General features: G+C 39.5%; 1 protein-coding gene across 5 annotated transcripts in view; it reads right to left on the bottom strand.

Moving 5' to 3' along the window:
- SEMA6A (semaphorin 6A) overlaps nt 1-14534 on the bottom strand; it is a 115427-nt gene that overhangs the window by 55261 nt on the left and 45632 nt on the right. For all 5 annotated transcript variants that reach the window (XM_032206106.1, XM_032206109.1, XM_032206110.1 and 2 more), the window contains exons 2-4: nt 8794-8931; nt 5861-5978; nt 123-183 (exon numbers count right to left, since the gene is read on the bottom strand). In XM_032206106.1, the coding sequence (XP_032061997.1) occupies nt 123-183; nt 5861-5978; nt 8794-8893 (279 nt within the window). In that variant the 5' untranslated portion in view covers nt 8894-8931. The remainder of the gene's footprint in view (nt 1-122; nt 184-5860; nt 5979-8793; nt 8932-14534) is intronic.

Here is a 14534-nt window from a genome sequence, read left to right as displayed (position 1 = left end):
TACTTGCTTATTACAGTTTTTATAGCAGCGTTGGCAAGTTGTTTGAAACAATGTCATCTTCCTTTTTATTTGAAGCTTGTTCTAGTGTCCTTGGTTTCTGGAAGATGATAAAAGCTACTTACTTTGCTAAAATAAATTTCTTCTGTATGTGATGTGTCCATATCAACAGTATAAATATGGTCCCTGTAAACAAAGGCAAATGAATCCAAAGTCAAATGAAGTAGTCAAACCATTCATTTATTATGAGGAGAATTATCTATCACGAGGTAATCCATAATCCATACAAAAAAAAAAAAAAAATAAAAAAAAAAAGATCACAGGTCTCACCAGGAAGCACTACCAACAGCATTGCTTGTTTCTCCCAGAAAAGCACTTCCATATATAAACTATCTTCCTTTCCATTATGAAAAAAGGAGGGGAAAAAAAGGAAAATTCTACAACACTTCAAAGCAATATTATTTCTTAAAAGGGATTGTTTCAACAAATAAGAGTTTGCAAAGGAGATGAGCCCTATATATTTTCTACTCCATAGGACTTAGAGCAGATGCCATGGTCTAGCATGCAGATGCTTTTATGTATCTGAAACCAGCTGCAATAGTCTGTGACAGCTTCTGCCAGCATCCTGGGCTAGCAGTCACTGTGCCATATTAAGCCATTCAGGGTTAAAAAGAGGTTAATGCTTTTTTCTTTCCTTCTTTCCTTCTTTCTAATTATGTGTCTAACCTCAGCTGTGATTATTTGATTGACAATATGGTAGGCAAAAGGCTGACAGCCATGAAACTCTTCCCAGGAATCATTCTTCTCTTCACACGCTGATGGCCAAACTAAACTTTAAAATATTCCTCTGAAAAAGTTCACATTTCTAAACTTGCATTTGCTTTTCTGTTTTCCTGAGAGCCTGACTCTCTCTACAATTAGCTGCCAATCTCTCTTTGGAAAGAGTAAATAGACTCAGCTACTCAGGTAAAGAAGCATTTTTAAATATTCTTTTCTGCACAAACTGAGAATAAGAACATTTCTGAACCTAAAATCTGAAAATAAAAAAAAATAAATGTTACAACATTGTAGTAGCAGCCACACCAAATTGAGAATGAAGAGAAAAAATATTGAGTATCTAATTTCTTCTCAAAATAACGCCAACTTTTTTAAAAAATGTGGGAAGCTGTGCACCTGGAGAATGATCCAGGGCATTAAAAGGGTCTACACGGGCGTCTGCTGAAAGTAAGATACAGACTGCAGACTGCTTCCATTTTAGAAATTTCTGCTGTTAAGACTAGCTTCACTTTATTGGGTTTGGGGGAAACAGTGCTCTCTCTCAAATAAAGCAAACACAAAACATTATCAAAACAAGAATTAGCAACACTTTTCTCATGCGGAGAAAAGAGGCAGCATTGTTACATGGAACTGGCTTTTTAAAACCTACTGTCTGCTACAGCACTTGAGGCTATTTACTTTTTAAGACACCAAACTGAGTTTTTTTTTTTTTTTTTTTTTTTTTTTTTAATCTTTCTCCTCCAGACTCTGTAAAACCAGAACTGTCATTTTCTCTCAAGATTGGTTTAATGCTTCAGTTTATTATTGGCCTGACCCTACTGGCAGAGCAGTGGTCAGGGTTGGTGCTGGGCTCAGATTACCAGTTAGTGTTGTATCAGTCTTATAGGCTACTGCACGATTCCTTTTTTTAATGTACATTGCTCTTTGTTGCTGTTACTCCTACTATATAAAAGTGGGAACAAAGTCTCTTGAATTGCAAATTAGGTGCTGCTGGATCTCTAAAAATGTTCTTCCAGCACAGCTCTTGATTTTAATTATCAGTCTTAGTTTACAGCAGTTAAGATTTTTTCTTTATAAACAAGACAATTAAAAGTACAGTGATGTTATTCAGAAAGAGGCTTGAGTTGCTTAGTTCCACCCTCAGTAAAACATCTTTCAGCGGGCTCACTTTCTGGTTTAAGAAATGGTTCAAAGAAAATTCAGACCCTGAGTTACGAGATCATGTAAAAGGGTTAATATCAGGCAAATTACATATCACTTTCTCATTTTGCATTTGAAACAAAGTTGCTGACAATGACAGTAGAGAGGGAGAGAGCTGTCAGATCATGGGGAAGGTTCTCCAGCCAAAGACAATAACGGATTGTCCTTGCCCTCCTTTTCCCACTGCTGCCCAACTCCTACTATCTACTAGCTGTGGTATGTGTACAGCTCACTGCTAATTAAGTTATTCTAACACAAATTGACTTAATCCTAGAGCTTCCGTTTTTCCCACCTCCAGTCAGCAGAACCGAGTTTTGTTGCCATGGCATAATCTTGTGGAGGAAGGGAATTTAAATCGTGCCACCGGCTGTGCATGACCCCTGGCCACTCGGTGCAGTGTCTGGAAATGTGTAATGGCAAGTGAAGAGGGAGCCATCCCGATGCTTCACGGGTTCAATAAACTGTTTTGTACGCACACATGAAGGGTGACAGATAATGTGGACAAAAGCAGCCACCACTGAAGACAGTGGGAGGAGGAGGCATTGCAAACTTAGAAAAGTGTGTGTGTGTGAGTGTGAGAGAGACAGCAAGATGGTACCCTTCCCACGAGAAAAAAGAAAACAGCTGCTCCTTTACACACTGTACCTCACACATTCTAGATGCAGAGCAACATGGTTTCATGGGCTTTGGTTGAGTTACGCTAATTTATCTCTGCCTTTCCAAAGGCAGAGATATGAAAGCCTTTCCAAAGTGACACAGAATTACATTTGATAATACTCAATACAGAAGTCACACATGCTTTATGACAAAAGACATGATGGACAGACAGAAATTACGTTCTGTGCCAGTCACTCAGTAATAAAGTGCCGGCAGTTCTGAAACTTGAGTTCACCCTCTCCTACTGGAGGAGACTATCTGCAAAGCAAACACTAGATTTTCTAAAACAACCAAATAAACAAAGTAAAACACAAGACTGGCAACAGCAAAACAAAACTGTCAATGTTTAATCATTTGTTTTGATTGCTTTTCTGCTAATGGTACAAATGTAAATTTAGCATTGCCATATTGAAAGCATGAAAGCAACACCTGATATGATAGCTAAGGGATTTATGTTAGCTGCAGTTTTCAATGAATCTTGCTACAAAACTCTTTAAGAAACACCTTCAATTGTGTACACATTTACTTCAGTCTCTAGATGTTACTGCCTCTGAAACAAAAGGCAGTATTGTAAACTTTCATTCACACTAATTACCACAAGATGACTAATTCCCTGAAGTTTATTACTTAAAAATGACCTTTGAATTTTAACTTATACAACACAGGTTTCTCAGCCCAGCAGGGGCTTTATTCAGTAACATGTGGAGGGGGAAAAGAATATGTCAAAGAGTGAGTTATCAGAAGAAAAAAAGTGTAAGGAGATTTTTTTGTGCCTGTGTAAATACAAAACAGACTAATACTTTATGCTTTCTTTGCAGGTCAATAGGCTCAAGGAGTATAGAAGCACTCCTATTATAATAAAATATTTTATACAAATGTATAGCTACAGAATATGTAAGAATATATATTCACACACCAATACACATATTCACCCCAAATGTTCGCGTGCTTTATATAACTTATGCACACAGTAGTTTTGTGTTCCAAAATGGGTTTTCCCAACTTGGGCTTGGGAAACTCAGGCACTGTAACTCTAATTGCGTCAATCTTTCAGTCTGGGAACAAACTATGAACACAACAGAGCAAAATTCACAAAAACAGATTTACCACCTTCTCCCTGCAAATGATTTCCTAGTTTAAAGGAAAACAAACAAGGAAAGCAAAGGGAACTCAGCTATGAAAAGGAGGAAATCCTGCTGCCACCTTCCAAGTAGCTTCAGCCCACTCCCCTGCCCTACTCGTTATCACACTGAAGGCAGCAGAAATGCTAAGCCCTGGGCTGGAACGAAGTGCAGGGTGGCCTTTCCTTGGGGCTGTCCACTGCAGCCGGTGCCACCACAGCTCCCGCACAAAGGGGAAGATGCCCCAGGCCTGAGCGCCTGGCAGCAGACTGCCCAGCAAACAGATCTCAAGGTGAATGTGAATCCCTTGTGGAAGGGATTCTTGTGCCCTAAAGCCACTCTTGGTATTAGGTCTACATGCTATGTTCAGGACTTGAGGCAAGGAGAAAACGAGGGGCTGGCCCAGGTCGCTTGGCACGTCCTGAGAGCAGGCCCTACCATGCCGAGTGCCAGGCCTGATGTGAGTGCAGGCTGGGAGCCAGAGCATCAGGGCATCAGGGATGTGTGATCTGCACCCCTGGGAGAGGGGAGCAGTGTCATGACCCCTTGGGGAAGGTCAGGAAAAAGAGCAGTTTTGAAAAAAAAGCAAAGAACAAACTGACAGTGTTCAGAAAAAAAATGTTATTCTCTGCTGGAAAACCTCAAACTCCACAACAACTTGGCTTTAAGACTCTGGCTCTTGATGTTGCTTTTGGGAGTAAAAACTATGGCAGTGGAGGCTGCAGGGAAACCAACACGGCTTGGCATGAGCAAGAGACCAAAAGCCTGCCACATGGATGAAATACAAAAACCAGTAAGTGAGAAGCCTGAAGAAGCTGTGTTTAGCCTATACAACGGCAATGGTAGGTGAGCAGTTACAAGTGCAGTTTTCAAGCAGCCATAGAAACAGCTATGTAAAAACCTCACCCAATGACTCTGATGGTGTAAAGCAATGGATTATTTGGTGTTGAGTAGAGATCAATAGGCAGATCTCCACCACAGGGCACATCTGACCACACAGAAGACAGGGAGCGACTATTTGAAAAGGAGCTCCTGGAGGCTAGCAAGGGCTTTGAGGAAAGGGGTGGTGGTGAGTGGCTTACTGTTCAGCAGCTGTTCCTTCACTTTGTTTGTTCACCTACCTCCTCTCCCATCTGCAGCAGCAGCCTGGCTCTCTGTAGCACACAGAAGGTTGCATATTTCTCAGGTGGAGGAGAAGGACCAGAAAAATGTCAGGAAGTAAGCTACTACTAGAGGGGTAGGTTTCCCAAACAGGATCTGGATCTGAGAGCTCTTGAGATAAACTACCCACCCTTGCTAATCAGGGCCCTTCCTGCATTCATCTTGTTTCCGTCAGGTAATTCCCACTATGAAATCATCAGCCTCCTTTGCTAACAGCAGGCAGGGAGAGGAAGTGTTAATGTTGGATCTGTGCCAGGTTGGCAGCTGTATAAATCAGTGTAGCGCCAGAGAGGCTGATAGGGCTATGCTGAACTACATTGACTAAATGGGTGGCTCTATAGGCAATTTTTATAAAGGGGCATGTGTTTGTATCTGCAGAGTATAGCTCTCCAAAAACCAACCAACCAAAAAAAAGCAAAAAACACAAAAACCCACTAACACCAAATTCAATTAACCTGAGTACCTCGAAAGAACAGTAGCAAACATGTTTCCATATCACTTTTTGTTTGATTGTTTGTTTGTTTTTTGATATTAAAAATATGCCTAAACCAGCAACACTCTTAACCAAACATGCCTTTCTGCACTAGCAGAATAACTCTAAAATATGTAATTAATTTTGTGCACAAGCAAAATTACGGGATTAGGACAGACCTCTATTCCACGGCACTGAACAATTTATATGGCAAATTCCCTTTTCCATGACTAAAATGTAGCTGGAGGTATGTAGTCCTGAAAGGAATGGCTCAGTACCTTGCAAAACTAAGCCTTAGTTGACTGACTAACAAGGTGTCCAATATGTCTTGCTAACAGGCTGCAAACCCCTCTCTGAGTGTGAGAAAATCCTAAAAATAACATGCCCAGCAGAGAAGAACTCAGAATATCTTTCCTCTCCTCCCTTCTGCTCTGCAAGCAGCAAGGAAGGAGTGGTGAAGGAGAGGGCTACTGACCTAGCAGCAACGTAGAGGGTTCTGTTCATGACCATGACCAGCTGGATGTCCAGCCGGTGCCTCTGCGTGGTGTTCCGTCCCGGCTTGTGACCCACAAACACCGGATACTGTCTTGTATCTGTGGGAAAGCAAGAAAAACAGGGTTCTGGAGAAGAAGCACAAGACGTAAGAGAATCACAAATTGAAACCATGCTGACACAGAGCACCCTGGTGCCTGGCTGTGGCTGAAATCTGTGGTTTCTCTTTTCCCCCAGCAGCATGGCCTGGGGCAGGAAGGTATTGGCACAAAGAGCTGGATGGTTCTTCATGGTTAGTCTGCAGTTGTTGGGAAGAAAGTCATTACTTTTTTAGAAGACAAAAACTGTGAATTTCTTTAAAATGTAAAGCTGCTCTAGAGCTCTTGGCACACAGGTACATGGCACTTCTCACAGTTTTTCTTTCACTGCTTGCAGAGTTTAAATGCTGGCTCCTGGCTGCCAAAATGTATCTAGCAGGACAAAGCTGTTTTACAGTGGCCCATCAATCAACACAATGACTGAAATGGTAGTGGTTAAAGCAAAAGACTTGGCTCTGTGTGGCTCAAACTGCCAGCTGCATGGCTTTCCTACAGGATTGAACTGCCATTGTAAAGCAGCTGTGGGGATTTCTGAGAAACTGTGGGTAACCACTACTTGAACTTTTTAAAATGAAAGTCACTGCATATTATTTTGGCAACCAGTTGGATACTGCAGTTCTTCTGGCAACTGGACAACAATACTGACTGGAAGCCCTCTGTTGAGTTTATGCTATCAACAAGCCAGCTTTTTCCCTCTCTCTACCAAGTAGCAAGAGCATTTATTCACTCTATAACAACTGTGAACCCTTTTGACCGAGATCCACCTTGCTGTTAGATTGCACGAATACATGATCATGATGTCTAGATGCACAGACTAGGGAGACAGTTAAACAAATGAAAAGACAATTAGAAGACAAGAAGAGGATAAACTTCTGATGAACATCACCATAAGGCAGAACTGCTGTCTGAGTATATTCACAGAATCACAGGATGGTTGATATTGGCAGGGACCTCTGGAGGCCATCTGGTCCAATCCACGCCCACCACCCCCCGCTCAAACAGGACCACCAGTGCTGGGTGCCCAAGCCCATGTCCAGATGGCTTCAGATGGCCTTTGAACATCTCTGAGAAGGGAGACTCTCTGGGCAGCCTGTGCCAGTGTTCAGTCATTACACAGATTTGACTAGCATTGAGCCATGCCTGAACCTTTTCCCCATCAATATGTTTTCTCAGAAACCTGGAGATATTTGATGGAGTCTGTTTCTTCAGAAACTCAGTTACAGTTTAGTGTTTTTAGCTATTGTCCTCTGAAGGTTTTTTCCCTGTCAAGTTTGGTCAAAGTACTGACTTTGCCAGCATATCTTTTGCAAAGCACTTGAGAGCACCATGTGTCAGAAAGCCTGACAACAAAATGATAGAAAGAGAAACTTATCTGTCCCCAGACACTGAGGACTCTTGGAGAAACAAATTATCAGATTCCAACCAAGATATATTGGAAGCTTAAGTCAGAAGCTTAATGCTTCTGACTAAGACCTACATAAAAAATGTCAAGTTCCAACTTTCAAACTCTTCTTTATTCAGTACTGTTTCCTCTGTAGCTCACTGATGTAGCAGGAGCTGGGGCTTTTATGTTCATATGAATTTCATGATTCATATCATGAAATATGATGGAGAGAAGTCATCCCATGTTTCATGTGAAAAATCAGCATTGCCCTTCTGGACTGGGACAAAGTTGGTGCTGAAGACCCAATGACCACACCAGACAGGGTTCAGTCAGGTTTGCTTCAGAGCAGTTCTGCCATGCTCCTGTAACCCAGATGCCTACTAGCAGTTGGAGTACTTCAACTACACTCTGGGAGCCTGTCTTTCAGTTTTGTGTTCTCCAAGACAAACAAGCTTCAGGGTGTCCAGGCCCCCACAAAGCACAGTAAGCAGGGACAATTAGGAGATTCAATGCATAATCAAATGCCTGGTCCAAAGTAGACTTAAACATAAGCCTATTCATTGCTGACCTGCTATTCCTTAGCATGCTATTACAGAGTCACGTACTAAGTACTTCTTATTAAATATCTCAACCTTTGGGACTTCAGAAGACTTGTTTAGAGTAATCATAATTGAGCTGTGGTAAATGTGAAAGAATCACTTATGTTAAGCCTGACTTGCATGGTGAAATGCAGAGAAAGCTCTCCACCTGTTTAGTCAGTAAATCTCAGTACTGGCTTGCAGCTGTCTGTGTTACCCTAGATTTTTTAGTCTGCCAATTGCTGGTAAGAAAGAAGAGATATTGTCTTACAAAAGATTCATTGTCTTGCCTTTTTTTTTTTTTTTTTTTTTTTTTTTTTTATATCTACATTTCCAGCCAAAAAGGACAAATGCTAACCTAGAATCCATCAGAGTTTAAAGAAGTAAGACTGGATATTTGTATTAGCTCAACCAATTATGATTTTAAAACTCAGCTGTTTCAGTGTGCTATGTTTGATACCCTGAGATGTATCAAGGGTTATCCAGAGCTACAGTTTCTCAAGTCAGGTGAGGAATTGCTTGATCATGGAGAAAAAAGAGAAAAAAGTTTCCTTCATTTTCTTCTGGATAAAACAAGTTTTTTTTTTTTTTTTTTTTTTTTTATTATACTACTGAAAGTTCTGTTTGGGGAGGAGAAATGTTGTGGTTTTGGGGGATCAAGCAGCTCACCACCCAGCAGCCACCAATCAACATAAGAAAATCTAGTTCTTAGTATCTGAGAATGTAAATTGGTTGATCTGGGAGAAATCATGAAAAACAAATTTATTTATTGCACTTGCAAATAGCAAAATACTGTTGATTTGAAGTCCAGTGATTGCTGCTAAGCAAATGAAGACCTCTGGCCTCTTATACTTACAGTTGCCATGCGAAATACTGATCGGCTCAGAATCTTCTGGGAAACCAGCCCCAGCAAAGTGTAGCAGTGTGAAATATAGCAGCAAGGCTTCTGACCTCATAGTAGTTCAGCTGGGAGAATTTACTTCTTCACTTCACCCTGTGGAAGACAAACAAGGGCATAAGTCATTCAGTTTCAACCAGTACACATGGAAAGATAGAAAGCACAAATGAAAAGGACAGAATTATAGGATCATCTAGGTTAGAAAAGACCTTCAAGATCATCAAGTGCATCAACCTGACCTACCAAGTGTTGTCACTAAACCATATCTCTTAGTGACATGTCTGCATATCTCTTGTATACCTCCAGTGGTGACTCTACAACTTATCTAAGCAGCCCATTCCAATGCTTGATCACCCTCTCTGAGAAAAAATTGTCTTAATGTTCAACTTAAACCACCACTACTGCAATTTGAGACCATTTCTTCATGTCCTATCCCTTGTCACCTGAGAAAACAAACAAACACCCTCCTTGCTGCAGCCTCTTTTTTTGTGTACTTGTGGAGAGTGATGAGGTCTCCACTCAGCCACTTGTCCAGACTAAACTCCCCTTGAAGGGACTTCTAGTCCCTTCACCAGCTCTGTTGCTCTTCTCTAAACATGCCCAAGCAACTCAATATCCTTATGGTGAGGGGCACAACACAGAGGGTCTTCCCTTCTTTTCAAGCTTCTTCCTGTAACTGAGTAGGTATGCTGAATTTCTAAGTAGAAACTGCCCCACCATGCATTTCCCTTCTAGCCCGTGCCCCAGCAGTACCATGTTGTGGCAGAAGACAGGCTTAAGTACCTGTGAATTAGTTTTCTGCCTGATCTGCTTACATGCAAGAGAGAAACTTGTGTCCTGCACTGATCAATAGCTGACAAGTTTTACAGGAAATTTTGAGTTTGCATGCTTGTTTGTTGTTTATTTTTTATTTTTTTTTTCTTTACATAATTAGATGATGATATACATGATAAATAAATAAGAACTACACTACATTATTCTGGTTAAGAATAGATTAAGGGTTATGTTACAGGACTGATTCATACCCTGCAGAGTAGTGAATCAAGTGAAGAAAAACAGAGAGAACTTGATGGAGCATGCAGAGCATGTCATTGGGCTTTGCCATAAAAATATGTACCCATAAATTTAGGTGCCATAAAACCAATACTCCAACTTGTGATAAAATAAGGGAGAACAGAACTGTCTAAAAGCAGCATTTTTTCCCTGAGTTCCAATGATGCATTCACTCATTCACATTTCATGTAAAAAATATCCCTAAATCTTGAAGATAAAAGGAACCACAGGGGCCTTCAGATACAGTGGAAGAAAACAGTGCATAATACAGTAAACAGCTCATAATTCCCAGGCAAATTTCACACAGACGTTGATCTGCAGGGGAAATCAGTGTAAAAGTGGGGTTTTCTTTTCATCCCTTCCAGAGTTTCAAACCTTTGATGCCGTCTGCCAAAGATTCCTTCTGAACAAAGCTATTTTACAGTAGCCTGTCAGTCACTCAAGATTTATGGGCAGAAAGTCAAACTTCATAACCTACATAGTCTTTGAAACTTAATTTGGCAAACAAAGTGCTAACTTGCCCTTCTGCAACACCACTTAATATTAGATACCTATGTCTCCTTCTCTATGCCAAAAAAAGTATTAACAAGTCTTGAGTGTTGCATTTTCATCTGTAATTTCACAGACACAGCTGATTCCCCATCTTTTACACAATTCAAAATGTCATGATAATTAATTTCCCTTATCAGATATTTGCTTTTAAGTAAAATTTCAGTTCCCCTAACTGGATTGGAATAGAGCTCTGTTGTAGGGCAATACAGTTCATAAGGACTAATGATTTATTATGTTCTGTGTTGGACTATTATTCAAACACACAAATTGGAAACTTGGCTGATTCTCTCTTTCTATTAACAAAATAGCTGAGAGACTGAGTTAGACTGAGACTGGAAAAAAAATAAAATTTAATGTGAGTCAATGACTGACACCTTAACTGAGCAAAGTGTCAGACGGATGGCAAAGAATAAAAATAGCAAGAATAAATACAGCACAATACAGAAACTGTCTGTCTATTATACCTTATGTGAAAATGCATACTGGAAAATAGTACATACAAGCCCCAAGAGAAGCATTTCCATCTAGCACTGGTTAGGCTGATAGCTGTGTATGATTACTGACACAGCTACGTCTGCCTGCAGACACTTTCTTTAACTGTTTCCTCCATTTGTCTCTTTAATCACCTCTTACATTTTGTCTTGACTGCTAACTCTCAGGGGCAGGAACTGTTTCTTTCTATTTGTTTCTGTGCCCAGTGAAACCTCATTTGGGGGCCTTAGGGATGCCCAAAGTAGAAATAAACATCAGAAGTAAATACAATACTTGGAAATAGTTTCCCTCAAAAGGTTTGAATTAGAGGTAAGGTACACATTAAAGGCATACATTTCTTTCTCTTTTCAGAATTTGAAATGCAATTTCACCACTTTTTAAATTTTGTCACCAGAAAGTGGCCAAACAAACTATCTGATCTTAATGTACAGAGATTTAAATTATTTCCTTCTTGAAATTGCTACAGTCCAATACAAAACTCTTTTCTGAAATGCACATGAGCAGCAACAGTTTAACAGAGAGAAACTTATCAAGCAATCCATTTCTTCCACTTGAGCCTTATTCATTCACAGTATCAGTCTGCAGGCTGACAATTCAAACCACTTGGCTCACAGTGAGACTCTGGAGCAGAAGAATAGCTTGCTGCTACTCCCTATCAGCACAACATCCACTATCCAACAACGTGTGTTTGCTACCAGGAAAGCATTAAGGTACTGCAGACATATTGCAGCCTCTTTGCCTTAGAGCCTGGAAGACTTTTCTTGTGGGTGATTCTGCACAATCACTGACTTCTTCTCATTAAGACATTAATACCATTCCATGTAAATATATACCAGAGACACCTGCCAGCAAATGAACAACATCCAGCATGCTTACACTGTCATTTTATGTATATGTTATCAGACCATATCTTTTTTCCGTTACCTGAAAAGAATTAGCCAACAAATGAACTGTCATATTGCCTTTTAACCAAGATTAGATTAGTAGGCTTAGAAGTATATGGAATTCTCTGTCATTCCTAAAGGTAGTTTCTGTGGAGAAGAGAGAAAAAGAAGCATAATTCTCTGTTGCTGTAATACTAATGTATTTGTTGGAATTCATAGAAAGCAACTGCAAAATGTCTAATTTGGTCTGTCCACGTTTCAAGTGGACTACAAACCTGTACCACTGCCTGTGCCAATAAAGTAACATTGAGTACGACACAAGTTGCATCTGAAGGCAGCTTTCTACAAGGAGGTAATTATTCAAACATAATGTTACTTTTGCTGCTCTTACAATGGTGGAAAGAACTGTACTGTTTCAGTGAAATTTCAGAAGAGTGCTGATTCAAGAAGGTCACACTTATTTTTAGTACAAACTTCCTTTTCAGCAAATCCTCAACTCTGGTTGAGCTCCTGGGAGTGATGTAAATGTTCTCACTTGCAACTGTACTAAAGCTACTTCCTAATCAAAAATGCTTCTAAAAGCAGTGTTTGAGGAAACAGAAATAGCTAAGTGGCAATGCTGGGTGAGTACAGGTGCCATCTCCAAATAAACATTTTGCAAACATCAGTGGAGAGACCTTCAGTCAACGTAAACCACTTTAGTTCAATCAAACTTACTTTAAGTCATACTGGCTTCTCAGCCAGAGAGAGTTCTCAGAACCCTTTTCGAAATATACTTATTGCTCCCATAAAGCATGCTAATGTTCACAAGAAGAGTGAGTTGTGCTGCTCTTTTACTGGTGGACCCCTGGAATATAGTACTGCATGCATGTTAGAATGTTCTGGAATTTGTGCCTAATGCATGCCTTGTAGTGATTGAGCTGGTGGCATTGATTAGACTTCTTCCAAGCTTCAAGAAAGCCAACTAACCTGCTTTTTTTTCATTTTTCTAAGACCAACACAAATACAGCTTCATGCAAGATGCTCTGATTCTTCTTTCTGAAGTTTGTGTTTTCAAATACTGTATATATAAGATGACTTTTTCTTGTTCCCTCCTTTTTGTCATAGTATGTTTAAGTATAAACAGACCATATAATTTCCTAATGTATATGGAAACCAAAGTTTTACCTTCTTAGATGGTATATATTTTTCTGATTGTACAGTGCAGCCCAAAGTGGAACCACCTTTGAGTAGGATTTTTAAATATTAGTTTTTGTTTGAATATTAATTTTTTATTATGTTTGAGTATTAGTTCAATACAATTGCTATTACTATTATATTTATTTACTCAAAGCCTCCTTATACGTATGCAAGTACATATATATACACATATATGTACATATATGTATACTTTCTCCACAGCATATATGCATGACACATCAGTATTAATTTAGTAAAAACCATGCTGCTGGTATGAAGGAATTTCTGACTTTAAGAAAACAATATTCATTCTTATATGGTTTCCAAATCAAGGAGGAAAGACTGAACCTAGTGCTCTTCCTGGTTTTTAGAATCGATGGCTACCAGAATCCAGCATGATGAGTTCTGCTTTCTGCTGTCTGAACTTTTCAGTTTCTAGTGAAAAACAGTTTGGGTGGAAATGGGTATAGAATAACTGCCTGGCCAAAGAAATGATCACATGGCTACAGAAACACCTCCCTAGTAGTAACAGGGCTATTGTAAGCATGCAAGCTCCAACAAGTTTATATCATCATATGAAAAGTCCTACATGGAAGTGCTAACTTAATGGTAAACTCCAAAAGTGAATGGCCAGATTTGATCTCAAGAACAAATTCAGCAGCAATAGCAATGACACATCTATAAGAAATGATTGGAAGAGACAGTATTCTATCTTAGAAAACCTCCCATCTTGCTGCCTTGGCCTCACTTTGCATTCAGCTACCCCTGTAAAAGCCCAAGAAAAATCATAGAATGTAACCATGTCAGCATTTTCCCATGACACAGTAAGTCTGATCAGTAATGGACAGATCTTGTTATATTCATTTATTACAGACCTTTTTTACACTACGATGGGATATGTTCATGCACAACAGCTGCACTTCAATCCACAAATTGTGAGGCTTAATGTGAAAATTACCAGACAAAATTCAATGGTCTGTGTTATGCATGAAGCAAGACCAGGAAACCTAATAGCCATAAAAAAAACATGACAGTGTTAAACAAAATATTTTATTTCTACAAATATGTAGAAATAAACTCTCCTTCAAACAGCCTAGAAGTCTAGTGAAAAGGAATAGTATTTAACCAAACACTGAGGAAATCAAAAATTTATGAATCTGAACTACTGCATAAGAAACCCCACATAACCAGAAAAAGCAGCAGCTTCTATGAACTGACTGCAGATATATTCAACAAATAGCCCTTCTCATCACATATTCAACATTCCTTATTTTCTTATCCTGGTAAATGCAAAAGGACCACACAGGAAAAAAACAAACAAACAAACAAACAAAACAAAACAAAACAAAACAACAACAACAACAACAACAACAACAAAAAACCAACTGAAACTGACCAGAAGGTTTGTGTAACAGAAATAACAAAAATATTTGAGGCTTTCCTGTGGTAAGAGGTTTAAAAGCATGCAAGTGAACAAGAAACCCAAGTTCTACTTCAGTGTCTCATCAGAAGAGACTTAGATAGCAAGACCTACCTTCT

The sequence above is a fragment of the Aythya fuligula genome, chromosome Z (genome assembly GCF_009819795.1).
Source record: "Aythya fuligula isolate bAytFul2 chromosome Z, bAytFul2.pri, whole genome shotgun sequence".
NCBI classification, from domain to species: Eukaryota; Metazoa; Chordata; class Aves; order Anseriformes; family Anatidae; genus Aythya; species Aythya fuligula.
Note: the sequence above shows the minus strand (reverse complement) of the source record. Positions and strands in the feature narration are given on the sequence as shown.